Here is a 22,695-nt window from a genome sequence, read left to right on the forward strand (position 1 = left end):
CCGCAGCCCCAGCCCTGAGCACTCAGCAGCCACCAACACCAGGACCCTGCGCTGGTGAAGACGTCACCACTCAACAGACTGGGACGATCACTAGCAATTTGGGGCAATGATGTTTTGAATTAAGGGATATGCATTTTTAGACATAATGCTACCTGTGGCTTATGTCACAGACCACCGTTTAGTATAAAATAATCCCATGTGCTCTGCTAGAGCAGAAGCTTGATGTGACACTGCTTTGCATAAGCCACCTTGTGGCAGCGACCTGGAACTGGACCTGAGATGTCTCCTGGTGTGTTTATGCATAGTCTGATATTGAGAGGATTAATTCTTTTTAAAGCTTGCTGTGGGATGGTCGCACTTATCTGTTAACGTTCAAACATCATTGGGTTGTTTGCTTTAGGTGCTTGAAATAGATGATCTATGATTTGTATGCAACGAAGTGTTTGAAAACAGAGTCTGAAATCCCACGCATCTATTTAGGAGAATGTCAGAGAACTAGTTTTAGCCTATAGTCATAGATCTGTCTTAAAAAAAAAAAAAAAAACCTCTTCAGCCTTACATAAGTGCTTCAAGGAATGTTGCCAGGCATTACAGTGGAGATTTCTAGGAATATCTGAAATAACTTCATATGCATTTATCACAGCTAAACTGCGGTGCGCATGTGTGTATGCGTGCATGTAAGTGCTTGCCAAGTTCAGAACAGGGTGTTAGATCCCCTGGAACTGAAGCCACAGGTGGTTGTGAACCATCTAACATGGCCACTGGGATCTGAACTCAGGTTCTCTGCAAAACAAGCAAGTGTTCTTGACCTCTGAGCCTTCTCCCCATCCCTGTAAAATTAAATCTTTACTGTCGCGGTGCTGATCTTATGCCTCTGTTCAGCTTTCCTCACCCTTCCATGCTGGCACCATCTTGGACTGAAGTTGTGCATGAGGAAAAAAATGCCATTAACCATGAGAGTATTTTGAAGTTGAGACGGTGGGTGAAGGTGTTTCGGGTGGGCCTCGCTGTAGCAGACTGACTTGACGTTACTCCTTCACCAGGTCAACTCTGCTCTCTACAATGTCAACTTGAAAGTCTCAGCCTGTCCTCATGTTCAGAGCCGTCCCCTGAGAACTGGGGTTGGCACAGCACTCTGACTTTTGCTAGCTTGCTTTTGTCCTTGCTTTTAAGACAAGGTAGCCTAGGCTGGCTTTGAACTCATAATACCCTTGTCTCAACCTCCAATGGTATTATGGGTGTGCACTACCATAGAAACACACTCATCTTTCCCACTCATGTCTACTTCACCATATATGACTATTTGTGTTAAGACAATGGTTGTGGGGGTGTGTACACTTGGGAGGGGTGCCCATGAACACATGGATGGAGGCCAGCACACAATGCTGGGCGCCCTCTTCTATCACTCCTCCTTCCTGGAGATTGGCTCTCTCACTGGCCTAGAGTGTACTGGTTTCAGTTAGGCTTCTGGCCAGCAAGTTCCAACCCTCCCCCTGACTCTGAAAGATGCTCACGGCCAAACCCCAGTTATTCCACCAATGCTGAAGATCTGATCTCAAGGCCTCACTCTTGCACAGCAGGTGCCCCTACCCACAAGCCATCTCCCAGCCCCAAGAATGGCTGTTTCTGACACGCTGTTACAGTTTCTTCCCCACCCCTAGACAAGGTGGAAGAGCATGCATGCTGTGGTGGCTGTCCCTGTAACTTGCGGCTCACCACGGTCTCTCTGTCCCCCTGCAGGAGCGCCCTCCCAAGCCGGAAGCCCCCTGGCTGCCCATTCAGATGTGGTTCTCCTGCTGTGACCTAGAAGAGTCATTTCCCATTTTTGAAGGACTTACAAGACATATACTGTTGCATCCCATTTCTGTAAAATTAGGTAAGACGACAAAGAGTACTGCTGATGTCGGGGAGGGGTGAACGGATTCCTGAGTTCTGACTAAAATTCACAAATTCATCCTTTCTCCAAAATCTATACTTTTCACTTAAAAAAATCCTTTTATTTTTAAGAAATCATAGGTGAATCACTTTTACAAAATCTTGAATTGAATGCTTGGCCCATGAATTTTGAATATTTCGTGGCTAGTTTATATCGTGTGTGTGTGTGTGTGTGTGTGTATGCCTGTGCGCACGTGTATTATGCATGTTTATATACTATATGGGAAAGTGTACTTGCTTATTTAGAAGCTGGTGTTGGATGTCTTCTATCACTACTTCACCTTATTTTTTGAGGCAGGGTCTCTACTGAACCTAAAGTTAACCAACTCCTTTAGATGGGTTGCTCTCTCACTGAGCCTAAAGCTAACCATCTCCTTTAGACAGGTTGGTCAGAGAGTCCTTGAGTTCCACCTGCTCTACTGTCTACCACTGGAGTTCCAGGCAAGAGCAAGAATGCCTGAGTGCTATAGATCTGAACACTGGTCTTCATGCTTGCCCAGAAGGCACTGTGACCTCTGAGCCACCACCCTAGCCCCTGTTTCATCGATTTTAAGGCAGCTGTAGCTGTATCCCATGAGCCTTTAAGCTTTTTTAAGGGACGGAACATCCCCCAAAAAGTCAGGGGTGCAACTTGACCTCATACACGTACACATTTATGAACTGCCGCTTCCTGAGAAACGGGGCAGTTCCAACAGCTCAGAGTCCCTCCCACCTCTCCATGATACCCTCTCCGCTGGCCACAGGCCCCAAAGCTCTGAACTGTAACATGACGCTTAATGTGGGCCCTTTCAATTCTAAATGTACTTTTTGTAGTTCGAACTCATTTAATATTTGGGAGCCTTATTTTAGGGATCATAACTCAGTTATGTGAAAACTCTCCTTGTGCTTTGCATGAGGTTGATTCTTGGTGACTCTTTAGACATTTCGGCAGCTTTATGCCTGTACTATCAATGGAGAATGTTCTGTGCAGCTCATTTATTGGAGGCAAGATTCTGTATGTGATATTCAGCTCAAGCTCCCTCACCCTGCCATGCATCTCATTGGTGGTTTTATTCCCATCCTGTCGGGTTCTGAAAGAAGTGTGCTGAGGGATACCATGTGATGGGCAATCTCTGTTTATAGTTTTCCATTTTTCTTTTTACTACATCTTGTAAAATTATGCTATCATATGCAAAAAAATTATTTCCTCCAGTATAAATTATTTCTACGTAATATTTCTCTTCACTCTGAATAATACTTTTTTTTCCAAATAGTTTATGATTTCTGTATTTTCTTTTTTTTTAATTTTTAATATTTTTATTACATATTTTCCTCAATTACATTTCCAATGCTATCCCAAAAGTCCCCCATAGCGCCCCCACTTCCCTACCCACCCATTCCCATTCTTTTGGCCCTGGCATTCCCCTATATTGGGGCATATAAAGTTTGCAAGTCCAATGGGCCTCTCTTTCCAGTGATGGCCGACTAGGCCATCTTTCAATACATATGCAGCTAGAGACAAGAGCTCTGGGGTACTGCTTAGTACATCATGTTGTTCCAACTATAGGGTTGCAGATCCCTTTAGCTCCTTGGGTACTTTCTCTAGCTTCTCCATTGGGAGCCCTGTGATACATCCAATAGCTGACTGTGAGCATCCACTCCTGTGTTTGCTAGGCCCCGGCATCGTCTCACAAGAGACAGCTATATTTGGGTCCTTTCAGCAAAATCTTGCTAGTGTATGCAATGGTGTCAGCGTTTAGAAGCTGATTATGGGATGGATCCCTGGATACGGCAGTCTCTAAATGGTCCATCCTTTCATCACAGCTACGAACTTTGTCTCTGTAACTCCTTCCCTGGGTGTTTTGTTCCCAATTCTAAGAAGGTGCACAGTGTCCACACTTTGGTCTTCATTCTTCTTGAGTTTCATGCATTTAACAAATTGTATCTTATATCTTGGGTATCCTAAGTTTTGGGCTAATATCCACTTATCAGTGAATACATATTGTGTGAGTTCTTTTGTGATTGTGTTACCTCACTCAAGATGATGCCCTCCAGGTCCATCCATTTGGCTAGGAATTTCATAAATTCATTCTTTTTAATAGCTGAGTAGTACTCCATTGTGTAAATGTACCATAATTTCTGTATCCATTCCTCTGTTGAGGGACATCTGGGTTCTTTCCAGCTTCTGGCTATTATAAATAGGGCTGCTATGAACATAGTGGAGCATGTGTCCTTCTTACCGGTTGGGACATCTTCTGGATATATGCCCAGGAGAGGTATTGCTGGATCCTCCGGTAGTACTATGTCCAATTTTCTGAGGAACCGCCAGACTGATTTCCAGAGTGGTTGTACAAGCTTGCAATCCCACCAACAATGGAGGAGTGTTCCTCTTTCTCCACATCCTCGCCAGCATCTGCTGTCACCTGAATTTTTGATCTTAGCCATTCTGACTGGTGTGAGGTGGAATCTCAGGGTTGTTTTGATTTGCATTTCCCTGATGATTAAGGATGTTGAACATTTTTTCAGGTGCTTCTCTGCCATTCGGTTGAATAATACTTTTTTACTTAAAATCTATTTTAAATTGCTTTTATTTCTGTATCTATGTCTATGTGTGGGTATGCCACACATGTGGGAGTAATTGAGAGAGCCAGAAAAGGGAGTCTGATATCCTGGTCCTGGAGTTACAGGTAGGTATGGAGAGAACTAGGGTCCTCCGTGCTCTTAACTGCTGAGTCATCTCTCCAGTCCTTAAAAAAAAGATCCCTTTTGTAATGTAAGTTTCTCTTGGTAGCTTCCATCATCTCTATATTTCTACGCTCTTATCTCTAATTCTTAGGTGTTTTTGCTAAGGTCCGGGTATATCTTTGCTGGAACATTGTTATTCCAAAGTGTATACGGCACTCTTTATTAACAGGCAGGTTTTGGTCTATTCTATTTATTTTTGATATTGATCTATTTCTTTTTTCCAAACTGGGGAGATGTTTTAGCCCCTAGAGGACATTTAGTAATGTCTGGAGATATGTCTTTGCCACACTGGATGGCACTACAGATGTCAGATTGTCACTGAGCACCCCATGATGCTCAGAACTCGCCGCGGAGAGGAACCCCCTGAATGGCACCCAGAATGGCAGCATCAGCGAGGAGCTCCTGAGTCCCCCCTTGAGGAGGTTTCCTTTTCCCTCATACTTCTAACATTACTATTTATTTAGCTAAGCACACCTGGGATGTGTGCTAGCGTGGAGTCTATGTGGGGCAGACTTTCTGGGATCCCAATACACTCATTTGACTTCCAAAGAAAGATTACCAAAAAATTCTATTCAATAAGAGCATCAAATACAAATCACATTTGTGTGTGATGCCCCAGCTAAGGAGATAGCTAGAGGCCCCAGCGGAACCGCACATGAAATCTACTCTGAGAAGCCCACACATGGACAGCTAGGGATGGACCTAGGACACAGGGCTGGATGAGAGCGAGTGTAAAGAAAGAAGGGAGGGGTTTGGGTCACAGACACAGTAATACCAAGAGCAGCCATTGCTTCTTGATAAAAATGGTAAGGTGGTAAAGAATTACTATCCACTGAACTAAAGTGTTAGAAAATTGTTAAAGTTTTTGTGTCTAAGGTTTATGCTCTAAAGCTGAGATTAGGTCTTCTAGTGGTGATACTTAGTATTAATCACACTGTCACTCTTAACCTTCAAAAACCCCTCTGGATTATTTTAACATATAGCCTTCCATGGTTTTTAAGTAGCATGGATTTTGTTAACTGAGAGTAATTATCTAGAATATGCAGGGGCTGGAGAGATGGCTCTGAGTTTGAGTGCTTTCTGATCTTCCAGAGGGCCAAGGGTTCATTTCCCAGTACCCACAGCAGGCAGCTCAGAACCACCCCTAACTCAAGCTCCAGAGACCAGAGCCCTCTACTGATGTCCCTGGGCACCCACACACATATGGCATTCACTCACACAGAAACACACTGCACATAAATAAAAATAGACATGGATGGAAGAGTGGGGGTGGATCCGGGAAGAGTTATGGTGAGGAGTCGTCAGAGATGTTCAAAATATATTGTAGGCATATACAAAGTTACCAAATAATAAAAGTGTTACATTAAAATATGAAATAAAAACAAACACATCTTTAAAATAAAACTCTGTGTGTGTGTGTGTGTGTGTGTGTGTGTGTGCATATGTTTTTAAGACATGTTTTCTCTCTGTAGCCCTGGCTATCCTGGAACTCAATTTGTATACCAGGCTGCCCTCAACTCATAGAGATATGCCTGCTTCTGCCTCCACACCCAACTCAACACACAACATTTAAGCATGTGAAAGCCCTAGAAAACAGATTGGGTTGGATTGGGTTGGGTTGGCTCTGCAATGAGAGGTCCTCCCCTCTGCTGCTTACAGGGATGCAGCCACCTTGAGCTGATGAGCACCACTCTGACTCGCACCCCCTACAGGAGTCAGAAGTTCTGCAGAGGTGACACTACCCCAGGACCACTAACATAAGTGTCACTCAATTCTGAAGTGTCAGGTCCACAAAGATATGCCCAGCAGTTCAGTTCCAGGGGATCCTATGCCCTCTTCTGGCCTCTGTGGACACCTGTACATATGTATGCAGATACCCTCCCACACACATAGATAGATAGATAGATAGATAGATAGATAGATAGATAGATAGATAGATAATGAAAATAAATCTTTTTTTAAAGAATTAACTAGCATCCTAACCCTCTAGTGAGATGCAGGCTCATTTCTTGGGAACACCGAATTGCTGGAGGTGATATGGGAAGAATGGATGTACTGTGTGTATCAGGCATGGGGTTGGATGTATGCCAATTTGTTCATCTATTATTTATCTCAATCAAATTACATATGCCAGACTCAATATTTCGGTGGAAGGCTAATAGCTGTATGCTATTTTTTTTTATTTTCTTTTCCGATTTATTTTTATCTTTATTGAGCACTTTATGTCTGTGTGCCTGTGGACCACATGCATGTGTGGTGCCTACACAGGTCAGAAGAGGGCCCTGGATCCCCTGGAACAGGAGTTATGAATGATCGTGGGCTGCCCTGCAGGAGCTGGGAATTGAACTTGGGTCCTCTGAAAGATCAGTCAAAGCTCTTAACCTCTGAGCCACCTCTCCAGGCCTCTGTATGCTATTTCTTAACATTATTGTGTTCTTTTCTGCCTTTTCTTCTACCTCCAACAGGAGCTGCTTGATAGATTTCATGTTACTGTCTAATATATGTGTTTATTTTGTTGTACTTTTTTATTTAATTTATGTTTTAATTAGTAGAACTTGACCTATTGCTTCATTTAATCATGATTATCTTAAGTTCTGTTCTACCCAGGGTTACTCTAATCATTTCCCATTTCCCTCTTGCTTAATATAATATTTCTATACATTCCTTTATTTTTAGAGTTTCTGTTTGTTTGTTTGTTTGTTTGTTTGTCTGTCTGTCTGTTTGTAAGTGCTTTGCTGTTGGATTTTATTTTGTGATCTCCTTTTAAATTCTTTGCTTTCTACCTAGTTTGAGTAGGGAAGAGGTTAATGCTTTCACACCTGGCAGTAAGGTTAAAAGAAGTGTCCTCTTTAGCTAGCAATGTGAATTTATTTAATTTCAGAGTCAAAACTGCCCAAATTAAAGCATCTTTTAAATTCGTCTCTGCAGGATCTTTTGAGACCTATATTAACCCACAGGCCTGGGAAGGATACCCTAAACAGAGACACGAAGAGGAGAAGGACCATGTTTGGGGCTTAGACTTCAGCTCTTTCCATAAGCTAATTCTTGTTAAATGCTGTAAAGAAGAAAAGGTGGGTAGTCCTTTTAATTAAAGGACAATGTCATGACATGTACACCAGAGATCGTCAGCTACTTCCGAGTTGTGGATCTAACAAGAGTCAGGTTTAGGAAGCAGCATTAAAAATAAAGATGATGGCTTGAGAGAATACGTTTTCCCTCCAGGGTAAGAAAAAAGCCAGCTGGGAACCTGGTCACCTCCTGTCAGCTGGACACCATTAGAGAAGTGTTGCCATTTCTCACGTGGGACTGGGGTGGGTTGAGAGATTTTGTCAGGGAATTAATCTTAAAGACGAAAGGAAGCATTTAATGGGGGGAGGGGGGAACCAGTCTCCAGACCTGTTTGCAAACTACTGAAGTAGTCTGTGGGAACGATCACCAAGGATGCTGAAGTTAAGACAGAAGTAGCAGATTGTCAAGAGGGCAGGGATGTGACCACGGAACTGCTGTGACTCTCAGGTTCTGCCTGGGTGCCAGTGGTGATAGCTGTACCAAAAAAACTAAGCCAATGTAAAAAGATGCATGTGTCAGAGAGAGAACGATGTCTGTGAGCTGTCAGTGCCCACCAGTTGTCAGAGTGGATGGCCATCTAGAAGCAGCAGAAAGAAGTGTGTGTTAGAATGCAGATGAAGGAGTCATCACTGCTCAGTCGGAAAGTAAAGCCACAGAGGTTACTGCAATTCTGGGAGAGTAATACTTAGTACCATGAGAGGTCACTGCGCAAAAGATGGTGATCCTCTGCTGGGTCCCATCTTTAGGAAAGGACGCTTAGTCACAGAAGCTGGAAGACGTCTGGGAAGGCTGGGCAGTGATAGCTCAAGCCTTTCATCGTTGCACTGGGAGGTAGAGGCAGGCAGATCTCTGGGTTTCAAGGCCAGTCTGGTCTACAGCATGAGTTTCAGGACAGCCAGGGCTACACAGAAACCCTGTCTCAGAAAAACAAAAACACAAACAAAGCAAAGCATGCTGGGAGAAACTTTCTGGAAAACAATGAGGCTGGCAGTTTCCCTAGGGCAGGGTAACAGTGGATGCAGATGGTCGCTATAGCAGGGTATCGATCAATGTGGATGATTGGTTTTCACATGTGGATGGTTCGTTTTTACACGTGCAGATATGATGTCAGATTTACTGATAATAAAGGACTAACATCACCTGATAAGAACCCACACAGTGAGTTTCAGGAGGTGCAAAAGAGAAGTGGAAGCTGTCCTTTGGAGGAGAGATGGTGGTAGGAGAAGGACTCAGTGGGGAGAGTTAAGTGGAATTCACCAGAAATGGTCAGAGCGCTCCTACTAATGTGGTATTGTCCTCTCTCTTTAGGAAAATGGGTTTGAGGTTGGGGTCGATGGCTGCATCGAAAGCAGCACAGCCATGGTGACGTTCAAAGTGTGGCTAAAAGTTTCCTAGGGAGAGAGAGGATGACATGTGAGAAGAGGTTATAGACACAAAGGGGGGCTTCACTGTGAGCTCTCTGAGATGCAATGAGATGCCCTGGAGTTTCAGGACTAGGAACTCTAGCAAGGAGCGTGCACAAGCTTTGAGCTTGTCATGTGCTGTCACCTTGGATGGGGGTAGAAGTAGTGACTCAGGCATGGCTGGTAAATCATTAAACCTTTGGGAAGGAAGGCTCTGAAACATGGCAAGTCTTCAAGGAGACTGGAAGAGTAGCTACGTGAGGGTGACTAAAGAACAGGAGCCCCAAAGAACAGCAGGCTTTGTGGGTGGGCCACTGTGGCTAGAACATTCTCGAGTGTGAGAAATGTCGCCAGGGAGAAGTTTAGTTTTGTTTTGCTTTAAAAGAAAAAAAAAAAGTTGATTTCTTTCATGTATATTAGTGTTTTGCCTGCACGTACTATGTGTACCATTTCCATGCCTGGTACCTGCCAAGGTCAGAAGAGGTCACTGGATCCTCTGAGACCAGAGTTGCTGGCCATTCAGTAGGTGCTAAGAACACTGTGAACTACTGTGCAGTGATCCCAGGTCACTGCAAGAGCAGCAGTGCTTTTCATCCCTGAGTAGTTTCTGGAAGTTCCCTGCCCCCGCCCCACCACCACCACCACCCCCACCAAAAAAGGAGTTTTTAACAGGAATAGACATATGAAAGAAATCAACTAATCTTTATGTATATGTTTCGTTTAGACTTAAGTTAAACCTATTGCTATTTAAACATGTGCGCGCACACACACACAGAGACATATAATTAAGTTGAAGAAAGGTGAACACTGGCTATATGTTTGAAATTAATGAATTATAATTAGGAACTGTGTGATTATATTGTTAAAAAGACTCTGTCATACAGGAACATACAAATTACTGTGACTCACGAGGCCTTGAAATAACCCCGGGGACTGAGGGCGTGGGCAGAAGCTTCACGAAGCAAGATCCGGTCTTGTCCTAATTAACACAGGAATGGAGTGGGATAAGCCTTTGAATCTTTCGCTTTTATGTCTAAGTAAAAAGGCATTCACTGTGATTCCTAGTCTTACCCTTACACATAACCAGGCTCTCTAAATATGATGAAACGGAGCTAGAGAGATGGCCCAAAAGTTCAGGGAACACACTCCTCTTGCAGATGAAATGAATTCAGTTTCCCAACAATCACACTAAGCAGCTCACAACTGCCTCTAATCCCAGCTCCAGGAGGTCTGGTTCCCTCTTCTGAACTCTACGGGCATCGCACTCACAAACACATAACCACACATAACCACAAAATTCAAAGTAAAAGTAAATTGTTTTAAAAATATGATAAAAGCTACAAACAGTAGGCATCCCTGCCAACACACAGAGGACTTATTAAGAATTCTTACCCACACATTCCACCAAACATCTCCTAAGGCTCATGCTACCAAATAAAATGTGCTTCCCCAGTTAACATGAAGAGTCTAGAATCAGATTGTGTTTTTAAAATGAGAATAAGCCAATTACTCCAGAGAATCCAAAAACCCAAATCATCCAAGACCACAGACAAGACCACACTGAAAAGGAGGTTCAAAAATGACAGTATGCCAGACAGCTCCCCTGCCAACGAGATACCCTCATCAAACCATTCAGGAACATCGCCCCTGCCTTTGCTCCAGAGAATGGCTTGCTAAGTAAATGAGATTTGGGGCAGACACAGTGACACAGTGACACGTGTCTGTAATCACAGCACTGTGGAGGCAGAGGCACGGGGATCTCTATGACCTCTATGATTTCAGTCTGACCTACATGGTGAGTTCCAGACTAGCCAGGACCATACAGTGTGATCCTGTCTCAAATAAATACATCAATGAAGTAAGCAGAAAGGGAAAAAAAAAATGAAGTTTGTAATAAAGAATGCCAATTCAGTTTCCAAACTGAAGATCTAGGCTCCTGTGCCTGTAGAAGGCTTAGAGCAGATAAGACCAGAGACAAGGTCTCTGAGACAAGAGTGTCAGGTGCCCACCCAACCCACCATTCCCAGCTGTTAGGAAACAGAGCCATTGATGCCCAGCAGTTCTACCCACTGGATGTTAATGCTCCTTCAGGAGAAGGGAGACATTCCAGCACAGGTGCTCCCCTTGGGGACGACAGCCAAGCACACAAGTTCAGCCTCCTTCAGAAGTAGCAAGCTTAGACTCAAAGATGAAATTCCATTCTTTAAAAAAAAAAAATCTTAGTGGGCCAATGAGATGGCTCTGTGTAAAAGCACTTGCTATGCAAACCCAAAGATCTAAGTTCAGTGCCCTGGTCCCAGGGTGAGGAGAGAGACCCCATCCTCTAAAGTTGTCTTCTGACCTTCATACATACAGGCCTACCCATGCACTCTATGCACACACACACTCACACACACTCACACAACTCACACACACACTCACTCACATTCTCACACACTCACACACTCACACTCACACACACCTAAGTGTGATTGACAGCACCCAATTCAGGCAGCTAACAACTGGTCACTTGCATGCACATGACATACTCAACAGCAGGGGATCTAGTGCCCTCTTCTGTCCGACAAAGATACGTGCACTCCCATGCACATGCCCACATGCAGACATACATATAATTTAAAAATAAATTTGTAAACAAATTATTTCTTAAAATACCAAAGTACAGAGCAGCCTCCTCTTAAGAGAGAGAAGCCTGGGACAGGCGCATAAAGCATCCTCAACCCAGAATACTACTTGTAACGTTTTTTTCCTCTCTCCAACTTTCAGGTGGTCTTTGCTCTTACAGACTTTGTGATAGAGAATCTTGGCAAACAGTTTATTGAGACGCCTCCAGTGGACCTGGCCACTCTGTACCAGGACATGTCAAACAGCACGCCCCTGGTCTTTATCTTGAGCACAGGCTCTGATCCCATGGGTGCCTTTCAAAGGTTTGCCAGGGAGAGCGGGTATGCAGAACGGTAAGATCACAACACAGGGTTATAGTTATATATGCTTTTATATACGTGTGTGGATACATATATTAATATGTATGTGTGTATTATGTGTATATGTGATATGGTTATCAGCCTTGTCAACACTTATACTAAAGTGCCCCTGGGCTCCCCCCCTGCGGAACAGAGCTTTCCCATTCAAGTAAGCTTTACTGGTAAATAAACTGGGTTAGTCCTCAGCCATGCCTATTGTTAAAGAAGTGAAAGAGCAGATGTAAATTTCATCTGCGCCAAAGAGAGACTGATTGCCTAAAATTAAAATGCAGTCTAGTGAAAATCTATTAGGACCTGTTTAATACATGATTAACAATCACATAATCATACAAAGAGTGAACCTTGCTCCTTACGTTCCAATACGTTTAAGAACAGGATTCTTTATGTTCTTATAATCTCATCTTTCTCAATATGACCTCCAGCTCAATGAGATCCAAATAAAGTTGTTGGTGTGGCCTCGTCCCCGGACTGAGAGTTACAGAGAGATGATGGATGCATCTCGTTATTTAGACTTCGTGATTTGTATTCATTCAGCTTCTGCAAAGAAACAGAATCATAGGCTACTGATGTGTGTGTGTGTGTGTGTGTGTGTGTGTGTGTGTGTGTGTGTTTATGTATAGAAATGTATTATAAGGAATTGGATCATGCAATTACAAAGTCTGAGAGGTCCCAATTTCTTCAGTCAGCACCCTAGAGGCTCTGAAGGGCTGATGATGTATATATAGCTCCAGTCCAAGTCTGAGAGGCAGAGGGCTGGAACAGGTGAGAGAGAGTATGAGCTCCAGCCAAGTCAACAGACTTGAGACCCAAGAAGAGCCATTGCTTCAGCCTGGAACTCCATGGCCCAGTCTGACAGGCAGGCAAGCTGAGTTTTCTTTATCTCTGATAAACATGCAGACAAACAAAGCCCACATGCAAACCGAGCAATGTGTTGTCAGTCCAGACACTGAGGGAAACCTCTGCTTCACCACCAGATGAACACTAAGCCATGCAACCAGAGAGATCAGTGCATACACACTGCAAAGAATACAGACATTAGCTGAGCAGGGGCGGCGCACGCCTTTAATCCCAGCACTCAGGAGGCAGAGGCAGGCCAGTCTCTGAGTTTGAGGCCAGCCTGGTCTACAGAGAGAGTTCCAGGACAGCCAGGTGTACACAGAGAAACTCTGTCTCAGAAAAAGAAAAACAATGCAGGCGTTATAAAAGTCATTAAGTAAAAATAGCAACCACACAAATAGCCGTAGTAAGCATCAAGGAGAGGGGACAACCTGCTTTCCATAGTTGCCACATTATATGTTCAAAATGTCTACATTTCAAATAAATTACACCTCATCCAAAGACACAAGAAAGATGGGAGAGTATGGTTCATTATTTCCCAAGGGAAATAATTAATCAGCAACTTACTTTGAAGAATGCAGCTATTGTACTTAACATTGTAAAACTTTTAAAATATGTTTTAAATGACTCATAATAACTGGATATAGTCATCAGACTTGTATCCTTTGTGTTATGATCAGATCTGTGTAACTGACAACTCCATCAAAATCCTTTCTATGAGCAATTTTGAAATAGACAATTAGCTATTGTCAATCAGATATCATAATCTTCCTGTCTACCCGCACCTGTTGGCCGTCCTTTATCTTTATCCCCAGGGTCAGCTCGAGCCATGATCCTATTCTACAAGTCCTTAAAATCAACTTTTTATTTTCCACATATAGGTAAGAATGTTCATTATTAGAACACCAAAGCCTTGGACTGTTTTAATTATACTCATAACAGCTAAAGGAAAGCAGAGAGGAGGAACTGAAGGAAAACACAAAAAGACGTCGCTCCCAAATAAGGATATCGACAAACAGGGTTTACATGCAGGGACCAGGTAGAAGTTTTAGTGAGACACAACTATTGAAATGAAGAGTTCACTGAAGGGGTGCAGCACACGTGTGAGGAGACAGGGGAAAGACCCAGGGGATGTGAAGACAGGTCAACTGAGATTGTTCAGAGAAGGAAGAAAAAAGAACAAAGAAAAACTAGTGGCGGCCTGGGAGATGTAAATGTGAACGTCCCAGGGGAGGAGACAGAAAAGCACAGAAGAGATGGCTGAAGATGTGTTTGTTCCCTTGGCACTGACACCCTGGTTCTTAAAGCCTGGGCACTCCGACTAGATGAAGTGAATGACCAGCTTCCTGTATGTTCAGTTTATGAATAGCAGACTGTGGGTCGGCCTGGTCTCCATAATCACATGAGCCAATATCAAGTATACCTTATATATGAATATATACATATATCTGCGTGTATTGTGAGAATGTGTCTGCACACATTTTTAAGTAATAACGGGTGTGTGTCTGTCGTGTGTGTGTGTGTGCACGCTATTGGTTCTATTTTTCTGAAGAACTCTACAGAGGGTGTGAGGTTTCTCTGGAGGTGTGAAAACACTTCTGGAATGAGCGGTCACTCACTAGACATCCAACATTGTGGATGTACCACAAGACATTAAACTGCCCACTTTACAATGGTTAAAAGAATGAATAAGTATTACAGACGCAAAACAAACTGAGATGATCTGTTTTCACACCTGTCAAGACATGCTATAACATGTTAAAGTCATTTAGACTTTATGATCCTTGTCAAACTAGATAAACAGATGGGTAAAAGAGAATACAAAAATCAGAAATGCACCGACCTATTTTGGGACATTATTTATGATGAAAGTAATGCTTTAGAACAATATTTTAAAAAAGGAGTAATCATTTTGATAGGTAGTCATTAGACAGTGGGCTGGCCATACACATAAAACAAACTTCAACCTAAACCTCATCTTGTGCATGTAAGTTGATCCTAGTACTGGTAGATAAAACATGGTAGACAACATGATAAAATAGAGTATTAATATAGGTAACATCATTTGATATGGAAATATTTCTTAAATGAAATATCAAAAAGAGAGATAATTTAAAAGATTGACAAGCTAAGTCTCATTCTGTAATCCTACCACTCAGGAGGTGAAGGAAGAGAATTTCAAATCCACGGCCAACCTGAACTATGCAGTGAGTCTAAAACTCACTGAGCAAAGACATTTCCAGGCAAGCTTGATGACCTAAATTCAGTCCTTGAGTCCCGCATGGTAGAGAGAATTGGCTCCTGTAATTATTTCCTGACTTCCATATGTACACCATGGAACCTAAGCACCCGTGCACATACATATGACACACAAACACCACATGCGTACAGAGAATATAAATAAATGTAAATTTAAAATTAATTAAGATTATTTATATTGCAAGAAAGTCTTCCCCTGTTGTTGTTCCATCCAGAGTGCAGTCGATTTCTCTGGGACAAGGGCAGGGCCCCATTGCTGAGAAGATGATCAAGGACGCAATGAAAACCGGAAACTGGGTATTTCTGCAGAACTGCCATCTTGCCGTTTCTTGGATGCTGGCAATGGAAGAGCTGATCAAAACCTTCACCGATCCAAGTAAGTTGTGCACATAGCTTCCAAGGAGTGGCGCGCGCCATCCTCACACAGCCTTTCCCGTCCAGACAGTCTCATGGCAAGTCTCCATTATAGACCTCATGCTTTTTCCTCTTGAAAAGAAAAATTTGAACAATTGGGAGGTTAGGTAAAGATCCACAGTCAGGATTCAGAAATAGGCCTTTGGACTCCCAGTAAAGGAATGATCCACTGAGTAGTTTGCTTCACAAAATGTCCTATGGGAAGCCATCTGAACTTGAAATGTGTCCTATAGCTGTGATCAAAAGAAGTAGAGAAGCAGTCTTGCATCAAGGAAAGACTTTAAATCTCACCCTGTAACATAAAAGTGCAGAGCTCAGTGTTGTGTCCCCTGGCTGGAATCCCTGTTCTTGACAAGAAAAGGCAGCAAAGGCAGAAATGCAAAGTCATCATTGGCTACATGGAAAGTAGCCAAAGTAGCTCAAGGCCATCCTGGGCTACAAGACATCCTACCTACATGACCTGGTGTGGTGGTGCTCAGTACTCAGGAGGCAGAGGCAAGTGGATCTCTGTGAGTTCAAAGCAAGCCAGGTCTACATAGTAGCCAGGTCTCAAACAAACAAACCACAGAACCAGGAGGCCATGGGGAGAATACCAAATGGCCTAGTGTATCCAGGACCCTTTCTCTGGGTCTTTGCCAACTATAGCAAGCTTTGAGAGAAAGAAGAGCTACATGACTCTTGTCTCGTTCCCTCACTGCTGCCTATGGAGAGTACCCAGCTGCCCTGCTCACTAAGTCACCATTTCTGAAAGGCCCCTCATCCCCAATGCCATCCCTACACATTTAAATGGAAGGAGTGAGAGGGAAGGGACTTCACCTCCAGTGATAATGACAAGGTCTTCGCTACAGGTCAGGGTCCAGCATCACAGAAGCAGTTCCTGGTGGTAGGTAGGGCTCCTTCAGCTTCTTGCCAGCACTGCTTTAGCAGACTGATTAGAGGTAGGCATGAAGTCCCACTCCTAGCTGAGGAGCTGTGGGCAATTGATAGCTGCTGGGGCGAGGAGAGTTGGTCTTCACTGAGCGTAGCCCCTGCTAAGTTGGCCATGCTTCACTGGAAGGCCACACATCCACAAGTATTTGGGCAGCAGAAGTGGACCTGATAGGTTTTTTTTTTTTAAGTATTAAGTATATTTGATCACACTGTGAGCCCCGATATTGTGTTATTTACTAGAAAGCCCTGTTTTTAGTTGTGGTGTGGCCCAGCCTTAGCACACACCTTTAATTCAAGCGCTTTCTGCTTGAATATTGTAAACACAGTTAAATAAAGTCAACCATAGGTGAAGAGGCAGAGCAAGCAACCAGTTGACAGGAAGTGAACATAGGATTGAGAAAAAAAAAATACAGAGAGTAAGAGGGAGTCAGGATGATGGATAGAGATGCACAGGAAGTAGAAGTCTGACGGAGATTTCTGAGGCACAGTGAGAGAAGGGCGTTGCTGAGGAGAAAGGCCCAATGGGTGCTTTTCTCTGTCTCTCTGAGCTGGCAGGCTTTCCTCCCAGCAGCTGACTCCCAACTCTTCATTGGTAAAATCGAAAGGTTGAGATTTTTGTTAAACAAACAAACAAAGACAGGGGAGCAGCTGTGGCGCACACTTTTAACCCCAGTACTAGGGAGGCGGAGGCAGAGGCAGGAGGATCGCTTATGAGTTCTAGGCCTGCCTGGTCTACAGAGTGAGTTCCAGGACAATCAGGGCTACACAGAGAAACCATGCCTCAAAACAAGAGCAACAACTAACAAACAAAAAATAATAATAAGACTCAAGGGGTTCTGGGAGGAGTTTGGGGAGGGGCTGAAAATGATCAAAACACACATAAAATTCTCAAAGAACCTATATATATATATATATATATATATATATACACATGTACACACACACATATGAAATGTTTTTATTGCTGTGTCTAGTTTCTTTATTGAAATGTGCCCAGCCCGGCTGACAGGAAGTCTCAAGATGGACTACTCACACCTTTATCCTCAAACACCACTTTATGATATACTGGAAATTTATGAACTGAGTCTTTCAATGGCTGTTATAGTATTGTTTTCCTTCCCTAGAATAACGTCTTCTTGTAAAACACACACACACACACACACACACACACACACACACACACACTACTCCTACAAGCTATAATTTTCCTTCCCTCTGTTTTGCTTTGTTTTAAACAGATCAGACAATCAAGGACACTTTCCGGCTTTTTCTAAGCTCTATGCCTTGTTCCACATTTCCTGTGACAGTCCTTCAGAATTCTGTCAAGGTAATGTATGAATATAACTAGACTGTGAGCGAGTTCATCTCTGAATATCCACCCAGGGGCTCCAAGCATCACAGACTTTGCATAGAGCCATGTAGGAGACTATGTGGCCGGGGTGGGATGGTGGAAGATGGTAATAATTCTTTCAAATGAGAGCAGGAAGGGAAGTGATTTCCCAAGACAAGCTCTTCTTTTGCATATACTGGCCTATTGGCCATTCAACAATTCTGGCTCTTCCCCTCTGCAAGAAAATGCTACATGCATGGAGTGGTGAGAATGGGCCACTCCTGGAGCTAAGGGACTGTCTCAGACAGGAAGGCCTCCAGCTGCTGGGTTTCAGGAAGAGCTGTGAGTTTCAGGAAAAGGGAAATCTCTGTATATGGAAAACCAGAGATGCCTCTTTCCTCTCTTTCCTCTCTTCCCTCACATCATGGGAGATCGTGGAACAAAGTATACAGGACAGTTCTGCATTTTGAGATGACCACAAAATCCGATGGACACTTACTAAGCTCTCTAGCTTATATTTTATGGGGAGAAAGACCTCCAAATGGAAATATCTGTTGTTTTGTGATGGTGTTTCAACCATGATAGTTCTGAGGAACCTACTAGGCTCTGTTCTCCATGGAGTGTGGTTGAACAAGACAAAAAGTAGGGGTACTAAGAAGATGGTTCAGTGAGTAATAGCACTTGGTGCACAAACACAAAGACGTGAGGTTCAAATCCCCAGCACCCATATAAAAAGTCAGTTATAACATATATGCCTGTAGCCCCAGGGGTAAGGAGAGTAGAGATAAGAGAATTACTAGGTACTACTCAGCTATTAAAAAGAATGAATTTATGAAATTCCTAGCCAAATGGATGGACCTGGAGGGCATCATCTTGAGTGAAGTAACACAATCACAAAAGAACTCACACAATATGTATTCACTGATAAGTGGATATTAGCCCAAAACTTAGGATACCCAAGATATAAGATACAATTTGCTAAACGCATGAAACTCAAGAAGAATGAAGACCAAAGTGTGGACACTGTGCACCTTCTTAGAATTGGGAACAAAACACCCAGGGAAGGAGTTACAGAGACAAAGTTCGTAGCTGTGATGAAAGGATGGACCATTTAGAGACTGCCATATCCAGGGATCCATCCCATAATCAGCTTCTAAACGCTGACACCATTGCATACACTAGCAAGATTTTGCTGAAAGGACCCAAATATAGCTGTCTCTTGTGAGACGATGCCGGGGCCTAGCAAACACAGGAGTGGATGTTCACAGTCAGCTATTGGATGTATCACAGGGCTCCCAATGGAGAAGCTAGAGAAAGTACCCAAGGAGCTAAAGGGATCTGCAACCCTATTGTTGGAACAACATGATGTACTAACCAGAACCCCGGAGCTCTTGTCTCTAGCTGCATATGTATTGAAAGATGGCCTAGTCGGCCATCACTGGAAAGAGAGGCCCATTGGACTTGCAAACTTTATATGCCCCAATATAGGGGAATGCCAGGGCCAAAAGAATGGGAATGGGTGGGTAGGGAAGTGGGGGGCGCTATGGGGGACTTTTGGGATAGCATTGGAAATGTAATTGAGGAAAATATGTAATAAAAATATTAAAAATTAAAAAAAAAAGAATTACTAGGGCTTGCCAATCTCTAGCCTTAGCAGCAGGGTCAGTGAGAGACTGTCTCAAACAAATAAGATGGGGAGAAATAGGCTTTCTAACACTCTCCTGAGCACATTCAGGCCCTGAGCACACATACATGTACACATAAGCACGTACAGAGAGAGAGAGAGAAAGAGACCACAGGGAATGCCCCCATGGATATTAGTTATCCATATCTCAATGTCTTCAGTCTACATGTGCTATCCAGAAATAATGCATTTCTATAAAAATCACCCTCTCTGCCATGTATGCTGTTTCTATATCCAGGTAACTAATGAGCCTCCAAAAGGCTTGCGTGCAAATATCAGGCGAGCCTTTACTGAAATGACACCTTCGTTTTTTGAAGAAAACATACTTGGAATGCAATGGAGAAAACTAATATTTGGCATTTGTTTCTTCCACGCAATTATTCAGGTACACTCTCTAGTCTGTCTTTTTTAATGATTTTCTTATTCCTATTCGTGTGTGTGTGTGTGTGTGTGTGTGTGTGTGTGTGTGTGTGTACCTCACATGGGTCTTTTCAACAGCAGTAAGGAAGTGTTCTCTGATAGAAATGTGTCACTAGTTAAGATGCAAGTGAAAAATTGAAGAAGGCATCCTGAAACTGGAAGGGCCCCTCCTGTGTTGGAACCAGAGTTCATTTAGCTCAGCCACCAGCTTCCTTGCCTCAGCGGCTCACAGCTCTGCCTCTTTCCTGAGGAACACCGTCGCCCAGGTGAACATACAAGGTCCAGTTCAACAGCTCATCTCTGCCTCACACCCCTAACCTGCTTCCCTTCCAGAATTGAGTCCCAACATCGGCGTCCCCTACAATGAAAACTCCAAGAACATTTTTATTCTCTTTTCACCCACATATATTTTGCTAATCTTCAAGTTCACCTGATTTCTTTTGTTGGTTATTGTCTTGAGGCTCAATCTCTATGCTCAAATTTACCACACAGCCTGGACTTTCCTTGAATTTGCAGCCCTCTGTCTTTGCCTCCCCACTACTGAGACAACAGGTGCATGTCGCCATCTACGGTTTGGTTCATTTATTTTCCTTGTGTTCATCTACTCCTACCTGCTCTTTTGGATGAGTTTTATGACCTTTAAGAGACTCCTCCTTTGCATACACTAGCAAGATTTTGCTGAAAGGACCCAGATATAGCTGTCTCTTGTGAGACAATGCCGGGGCCTAGCAAACACAGAAGTGGATGCTCACAGTCAGCTATTGGATGGATCACAGGGCCCCCAATGGAGGAGCTAGAGAAAGTACCCAAGGAGCTAAAGGGAACTGCAACCCCATAGGTGGATCATTATTATGAACTAACCAGTACCCCAGAGCTCTTGACTCTAGCTGCATTTGTATCAAAAGATGGCCTAGTCGGCCATCACTGGAAAGAGAGGCCCATTGGACTTGCCAACTTTATATGCCCCAGTACAGGGGAATGCCAGGGCCAAGGGGTGGGGGTGGGTGGGTGAGGGACTGGGGGGGGGAGTGTATTGGGGACTTTTTGGATAGCATTGGAAATGTAATTGAGGAAAATACCTAATAAAAAAAAATTAAAAAAAAAAAAAAAAGAGACTCCTCCTTACCTGTGACCAGAGCCTGAAACCTTCTGTGAGATAACTTTCAAACCAGCATTGGTTTCCTTCCATCTGTTCCACACATTACTTAGTCTGTTGCAGCTTGTCCTTGAATTCTTGACTCTTTGCTGATCTCTAGGCACTTTTGATTAGACTGGCTTCCTGGTTTTCAATTCTGTGTGCTCTACTGGAGGGAAAGGGGTGGATAATGGTGGACAATATGGACTAAATAAACAAAACAGTTAAACCAAATGGTCTGAAGAGATCATAGACAGAGCCTCTGTTGCCACTACCAAAAGCAGCCAGGGCGTGAGGTAGTATAACATTTAGTAAAAGTTGGATCTACAGGAGAGATCATGGGACCAACTTCTAACCCAGTTGAAATGTTTCATCAGTTTGAAATTAAGAAATTGGGTGGAGGGGACAATAAAAATAATAAAGGGAAGGGTGATCTTACAATGGGAAGTAAGGACATGAAGATTCTGATTATGTCTACCAATTTCAGTTGTCTGTAATTTTTTCATGTCACCATGGAGAAGTCAGTGGTTGGCCAGCATCATCTGCCATGACAACAAGGTAGAGCCAAGCTCCTTAAAACAGCAAGGGAGCGTGCTGTGGTGCTTGAGAGTCTCAGTGAGGGGTTGTCAAGGTCAGCTTGGCCTCAAGACACATCTATGGGAGACTGTCTTGATTCCTAATAGATGCGGGAAGGTCCAGCCCACTATTGGGGGCACCATTCCCCAGGCTTGGGTCTCGAGTTGCGTAAAGGAAATGAGTTGAGTATTCTCTCTGCTCTTGCCTACACATGTGATGAGACCAGTCACCTCAAGTTCCTGCTGCCATGGCCTCCCCGTAGTAACGAACTGTAACCTGGAGTTAGAAATACAAATAAACCCTATCTCCCTTAAGTTGCTTTCTGTCAGAACACTTTGTTGTGGTGATAGAAATAAAACTAAGGCAAGGATTCTCTCTCCCCATCCCCACCCCCGTTTCCCCTTCTCTTTCATAATTAAAGTATATTTTTATGCCAAACTCTAGGTGGAATTTTTCCCCTTATTTGAAATGTTTTGTTTTACCCTGCAGAACAGATTTTTTTTTTTTTTTTGGTAGATCTGCCAAATCTAAAAGAAAAACAGATTCTCTTTTAGAAACATGGGGGCTATTAAATGAAGACGTGTTTGGCCTGCTTGGTAAAAACCTGGCTGAAACTGAACCAAATGTTTTTAACTGGGTGCAGTATGGAGATGCCCATCATTAATGAAAACATCTCTTTTTCAATACAATAATACTAAAAATTAACTTCTTTGTCATTAAACAAAATTAAGTTCGTCAATTTTATCTCAGGATATTTTCATTCTCCATTCTAGGAGAGAAAGAAGTTTGGCCCCCTTGGCTGGAATATCTGCTATGAATTTAATGACAGTGATAGAGAATGCGCCTTACTGAACCTCAACCTTTACTGTCACGAAGGAAAGATCCCCTGGGACGCACTAATTTACATTACTGGTCAGTATGTGCACATGGCCAGGGCGTCTGGCCGTGGAGCAGAGCTGTTGACTTATATCTCTCTGGCCCCTGTGAAGTCTGTG

At 43.3% G+C, this 22,695-nt stretch overlaps 1 protein-coding gene across 1 annotated transcript in view; it reads left to right on the forward strand.

Annotated features, from left to right (window-relative positions):
• Dnah6 (dynein axonemal heavy chain 6) overlaps nt 1–22,695 on the forward strand; it is a 202,163-nt gene that overhangs the window by 161,122 nt on the left and 18,346 nt on the right. The window contains exons 62-68 of the mRNA XM_021164519.2: nt 1,741–1,876; nt 7,588–7,730; nt 11,898–12,088; nt 15,427–15,587; nt 17,794–17,882; nt 19,808–19,954; nt 22,474–22,612. Of these exons, the coding sequence (XP_021020178.1) occupies nt 1,741–1,876; nt 7,588–7,730; nt 11,898–12,088; nt 15,427–15,587; nt 17,794–17,882; nt 19,808–19,954; nt 22,474–22,612 (1,006 nt within the window). The remainder of the gene's footprint in view (nt 1–1,740; nt 1,877–7,587; nt 7,731–11,897; nt 12,089–15,426; nt 15,588–17,793; nt 17,883–19,807; nt 19,955–22,473; nt 22,613–22,695) is intronic.

This window comes from Mus caroli, unplaced genomic scaffold (genome assembly GCF_978045245.1).
Source record: "Mus caroli unplaced genomic scaffold, Mus_caroli_1 scaffold_7, whole genome shotgun sequence".
NCBI classification, from domain to species: Eukaryota; Metazoa; Chordata; class Mammalia; order Rodentia; family Muridae; genus Mus; species Mus caroli.